Consider the following 6,508-nt stretch of genomic DNA (forward strand, 5'->3'; position numbering starts at 1 on the left):
GCCGAACTCGGAAACATCATCTTTATTCGATCGGAAACTATCCACCACTAATTTTGAATCCAACTCGAAATCTACTGGCCCCAGATTTAATTCATGGACCCACTTAAGCGCCGATAGTAAATCGAGAGCTTCGGCGATCCGGACATCACATATCAGTGAGCATTGACCATATTTAGCCGCACTAGCGGACCTAGGGGGGGCTGGGCAGGGCCATGGCCCACCCCCAAAAAATGTGTAATTACTAAAATACCCTTGGTGTATTTATAAAATTATACGTATAAACTATATGTATTTCTTTAGACATAATTATATTAGAATTCAAGGTGCGCCTTAGTGGTTGTGAGTATGTTTATTTGTGTGGAGTTCAACACTCCTTGAACAATATTTTTGCATTTTACTGTTTTTTATTTATAAAAATCATGTTTAATGATGTGAAGTCCATGCATGTGGAGACCAAAACTTTACCTCAAGCCACTTAATCAAAGATAGTGTTTTTTTTTAATTTTTTTTTTTCTTCATCAATATATATCAATACAAAAATAGACAATTTCTAATTTTTTTCTAGAAAAAAAGTGCAACTATTTTAAATTAAAAAATAATTCACTTTTAAATATACCATGTAATATAATAAAATATAATTTTTTTTTAATGATCAATTTTGTGCAAGTATTAGTTTAAACTTTAAAGTAAATCATTGATAATTTTAAGTTACTTGACACACGCCGCATATTATTTAGGCCATGACATTAATTTCTTATGATCAAATTTGTGTTTATTATGACTTAAATTTTTGTATAAAATATAATTTTTATATTTAATTTATATATTATATTTTTTTAGCGGCTCACCAGGATTTGATTTCCTGGTTCCGTCACTATTTAGCTGTAACATAAATTCCATTTTCCTGGCGGAGGGAGTATAGCATAAAGTCGTTTTTCTTCTCATTCAATTAGAAAGAGGGTAATACACTAGTACTCTCTCTTACGCTCTATATGTTCTTTTTTAAGCATCATTTTCGATTATTATGAAAAATTTATATTTTATAAAAAATTATAAACAGAGATTATATAATGTAAATACTATACATGTCCAAACTACGATGTTTTGAAAAGACCAGTAAATTAGCTTATAACTTATAAACTAAAAGTTATTGTCAAAAAAAAAAAAAACTTATAAGGTAAAAGTTCTGTTTGGTAATAATTATAAAAAAAGAGCATATAACTTATTTTTCAAACAGGGCCCGTTTGTTACAGATTAAAAAAAATAGTAATTTTAATGTAAAATAATTTAGAGATTAGTTTTTAGAGATTTTTTGAAAAGTTGAATTTACTTTGTGTTTGTTTATTATAATAAAAATCATTTTTTTTTAAATAAAATAATCTTTAGTTTGTTTGGATACAACTTATAAAAGTGATTTTTTTTTAATTACAAATAACTTTCTTCTTTTAACATTTCTTTTCTCTCTCCTCTAAAAAAAATCTATTATCAGTTTTAGCTGTTTTCTGATTATTTTTAGCTTATGATTATTTTAAAAATCTATAACAAACAGATGCAAAACAATTAAAAGTGATTATTTTTATAAAAAAGTGATTTTTTTTTCTCTAAAATATGCCATAACAAACGACATGAATATTTCAAGTAACTTATGAGTTTATAGCTTATCATTTTTTTCTTTGAATTTTACCCCTTTCATCTTACTTAAAAAAATTAAATATTAATTAAACATATCTTTTTTATGCACAATTTTACCAAACACCACAAATTCATACTTATAAGCTAGTTCAACCGCTAATTTTACCAAACACCACAAATTCAATCACAAAATATAAGAGGTAGTTTGACTAATGCACGTATGCCAAAGCACAATTTTGATCACTAATATCTTTAATTCTCTATTAGTAAAAATTATAAAAACTTGATATTTTAAAAATACTCATCAAAATAAATCAAACAAGATCTTATATGTTAATATTTATATCTATATATTATTAAAAAAACATATGGTCAAAGCAAAATAAATGAATAGTATCATTTAGTCAAAATAGCTCTTATAAAATGGGTCGGAGGGAGTATATATTTAGACCATATTATGAGCTAGATACATCAAACATTCTATGAATTTTGAAGGCAAACTTTTTCTTATAATAAAGACCGGAGGGAGTAGTTTTTATATTTATTATAGAATTGATGTATGTAAACAATATTATAGTCTATATACATAATTTTTATAATGAATCTAAAGTTTTCTTATACTACCTCTACTCCTAATTATAAGAGAACTTTTACTTTTTAAGTACATTAAAATGCTAATGTATCTAAACTATAATATAGTCCAAATACATTAGTTTTCCAATGTACCTAAAAAGTGGAGTATATAGGACTAGAGCGAGTAATTTTTAAATTCATTGAGAATCTAACGTATTTATTCTATATTATAGGCTAGATACATTGAATTCTCAATGTATCAAAAAAGTAGATGTTCTCAATGTAGTCAAACAAGTCATTTATTTTGGGACAGAGGGAGTAAGTCTTTTTTTGACTAAATTAAATACTACGCCCTCGAATTAGATTCTCAATGTATCTAATGTATTGAGTATATATTATAGGCTAGATACATTGAATTCTCAATGTATCTAAAAAGTAGATGTTCTAGTGTGTTCACTTGTGATTATTATTTGTCGTTTTTCTTCTCATTCACCTATAAAAAGCACACTTCTTTGTACTTTAATTCATCAGTATTCCAACAATAAGCATAGCAGTAAGATATGGCGCACAAAGTTGTTCTCTTTCTCCTCCCTTTTGTCTTGCTCTTCATCATTGTAAGTAGTTTACTTGCATACAATGCATTCATGCTTATCTCTTTACATTTTTTTTTGAAATGGCTATTTGCGGTTTTGATAATTTATTTATAATAATCCATCATTATTTTTCATTCTTTTGTCACGCTCTTGATTATTGTGAGTTTACTTGCATCATACATGCTTGATAATTTAAATATAATTTGGGGTTGCTAACTTACTCCCACCTAAAAATATGGGAGTAAGTTAGCAAGTATATTCCCACTTAGTTTTTACTAAAATATCATCTCTTATTTTAAAAATAGCATTTTCAAAAAAGAATACTTTTGTAATTTCCATTTATTTTTGTATAAAAAAAATATAAGAACTTTTTCTTTGTTAATAATTACCGTTTGTTTCCATAACAGTTATCGCTATCTTTCTCAATTTATTTTGGTAGAGACTCTTTTTTTTTTTGTCAAAAAATAAAAAAATAGCAGCAAATGATCATTTTGTGCATTGTACCAGGAACGAAACTAATATATATTCTTTAACCTTTTTTATTACCATAATTACAGTTAGTATTATTGAGTAAGAAAAAAGAGTCGGTGGGTTTAAGTAAGTCTCACAATAATTAACACAAAAAAAGTCTCACGAATAGAATATCACCGCCCGCAAAAATGTAAGAAACGGTTATGATGTTTTTGTTGGAAAAATTAACAAACTTACAAAATTATCCTTTTATTTAAAATTGGTTTTAACAATAGAAAGTGGGCTTTTATGTAAATAACAAGTGGGAGTATGCTTGCTAATTTACTCCCACCCACATGTTTTAGGTGGGAGTTAGTTAACATCCCCTTTATAATTTATCTTAATCCGTCGTTATTTTTTGGCAAATGCTAACTAGTGCACCTGATACACTAGTTAAGAGTATAAATTTTAATTTTTTTAAAAATAATCTGTATTTTTATTTTCTAAAATATTTGTTAATTTACCTTTGTAATAAAAAAATATACGACATTTGGAATGTATAATTATGATTGAAAGAAGATGAAATGCTAGTCTATTATCTTCTGTGATTCACAAATAAAATTATCAACTTTAATATATGTGATCATATAGTAAATTGTTATTCACTAATACTTTATTTATTCAATTGCATTGTAGAATGGCCACGGAAGCTTTGCCAGAGATATGAAGATTCAACAAGAGAATGAAAAACAAGCTGACCAACCTTATCTTGATGGCTGGCTCAAAAACACTCCACACAAGAATGAAAACATCAACCCAAACTCTAATGCCGCTTACCTTGATGGATGGTTGAAAGATACCAAGGATCAAAAGGAAAAGACTACCCAAAATTCCAATCAAGTTTACCTTGATGGCTGGTTGAAAGATAGCCAAGCAAAGTCCACCCCCAACGCCAATCCAGCTTATCTTGATGGATGGTTAAAAGATGGCCAAAAAGCAAAATCCACCCCAAATGGAAACCAAGCTTACCTTGATGGATGGTTGAAAGATAACCAAGCTAAGAAGGCAAAATCCACCTCAAACTCCAACCAAGTTTACCTTGATGGCTGGTTGAAAGATAGCCAAACAAAGTCGACCCCAAACTCCAACCTAGTTTACCTTGATGGATGGTTGAAAGATGGCCAAAAAGAAAAATCCAACCCCAACTCCAACCAAGTTTATCTTGATGGCTGGTTCAAAGATAGCCAAGAAAAATCCAACCCTAACTCCAATAAAATTTACCTTGATGGTTGGTTTAAAGACAACCAAGCAAAGCCGACCCCCAACTCCAAACAAGTTTACCTTGATGGATGGTTAAAAGATGGCCAAAAAGAAAAATCCAACCCCAACTCCAACCAAGCTTACCTTGATGGGTGGTTGAAAGATAGCCAAGCAAAATCTAACCCTAACTCCAATCAAATTTACCTTGATGGTTGGTTGAAAGACATCCAAGCAAAGTCCACCCCCAACTCCAACCAAGTTTACCTTGATGGATGGTTGAAAGATGGCCAAAAAGAAAAATCCAACCCCAACTCCAACCAAGCTTACCTTGATGGCTGGTTGAAAGATAGCCAAGCAAAATCCAACCCTAACTCCAATCAAGTTTACCTTGATGGTTGGTTGAAAGACATCCAAGCAAAGTCGACCCCCAACTCCAACCAAGTTTATCTTGATGGATGGTTGAAAGATGGCCAAAAGGAAACATCAACCCCTAACGTCAAGCAAGCTTACCTTGATGGATGGTTGAAAGATAGTCAAGCCGAGAAAACAAAATCCAACCCTAACTCCAACCAAGTTTACCTTGATGGATGGTTGAAAGATAACCATGACAAATCCAACCCTAACTTCAATCATGTTTACCTTGATGGCTGGTTGAAAGACAACCAAGCAAAGTTGTAACGCCCCATATTTTGTAAACTAGTATTTTCTTTATATTATTAATTTAAGTATTTTTATAAAATTTATTTGATCATTTAGTTATATTTTTATAATAGTTTGTGAAATGTTTACTTTCTTGGAAATGAACTTTAGATAAAGAAAACCTATAATCTAATCTATTAATTTAATGTAAGTTATGGTTGAAATTTTAGAACAGGCAGTGTTAAAGTATACATCGTTAAAAATATGTCATTGTGATATCCTAATATTTCCTAATTATTTTAGGTGTGCTTTGATAGTATTTTTACCTTGTGTAGATTGATAATTAATATATTTTCTAGAATGTGAATTTAAGAAAAGTAATTTTAGATATCAATTATGAAATATTTTAGTAGGCTGTTATTAAATTTAGGACTTAAAATTCTACAGGATTTTGGACAGTGATTTAATCGACAATATAAATTTATATCTTAGAAAAAGAAAAGAAAAATATTTTTTATATCACAAAAAAACTTATAAGCTAAAAGTTCTGTTTGATAATAATTATTAAAAGAGAGCTTATAACTTATTTTTCAAACAATATTTCAAGTAACTTATGAGTTTATAGCTTATCATTTTTTCTTTGAATTTTACTCTTATCATCTTACTTGAAAAAAATTAAATATTAATTAAACGTATCTTTTTTATGTCATTTCATACTTATAAGCTAATTTAACCGCTAATTTTACTAAACACCACAAATTCAATCAGCTAGCTTATTCGTTATAAGCTAAAATTTAGCTTATAAGCTATACGTTATAAGTTCATTCGTTATAAGCTAATTTATCAACTATCCCCTATTTTTTATCAAATAGAACCTTAAAAAGAAATTGATAAACTATTAGCAATTTTTTTGAAGCTGATCAGATAAGTATCAATTAACATACCGTACCAAAGTAACAACTAATATTGATTTTCAAATAACTATAACAATTTTCAAAATATAAGAGGCCGGTAGTTTGACTAATGCACGTATGCCAATGCACAATTTTGATCACTAATATCTTTAATTCTCTATTAGTAAAAATTATAAAAACTTGATATTTTGAAAATATTCATCAAAACAAATCAAACAAGATCTTGTATATTAATATTTATATCTATATATTATTAAAAAAACATATGGTCAAAGCAAAATAAATGAATAGTATCATTTAGTCAAAATAGCTCTTATAAAATGGGACGGATGAGAGTATATATTTAGACCATATTATGAATTAGATACATCAAACATTCTATGAATCTTGAAGGCAAACTTTTTTCTTATAATAAGGATCGGAGGGAGTAGTGTTTATATTTCTTAT

The 6,508-nt window shown here is 28.5% G+C and overlaps 1 protein-coding gene across 1 annotated transcript; it reads left to right on the forward strand.

The window, feature by feature from the left end:
• Positions 1-2,765: 2,765 nt before the first annotated feature.
• Positions 2,766-5,186, forward strand: LOC123905358. The gene is made up of 4 exons (XM_045954963.1): positions 2,766-2,819; positions 3,945-4,428; positions 4,585-4,744; positions 4,859-5,186. Exons 1-4 carry the CDS (start codon positions 2,766-2,768, stop codon positions 5,184-5,186), a joined length of 1,026 nt encoding a protein of 341 aa, XP_045810919.1.
• The last annotated feature ends 1,322 nt before the right edge of the window (positions 5,187-6,508 follow it).

This window comes from Trifolium pratense, linkage group LG2 (genome assembly GCF_020283565.1).
Source record: "Trifolium pratense cultivar HEN17-A07 linkage group LG2, ARS_RC_1.1, whole genome shotgun sequence".
NCBI lineage: Eukaryota > Viridiplantae > Streptophyta > Magnoliopsida > Fabales > Fabaceae > Trifolium > Trifolium pratense.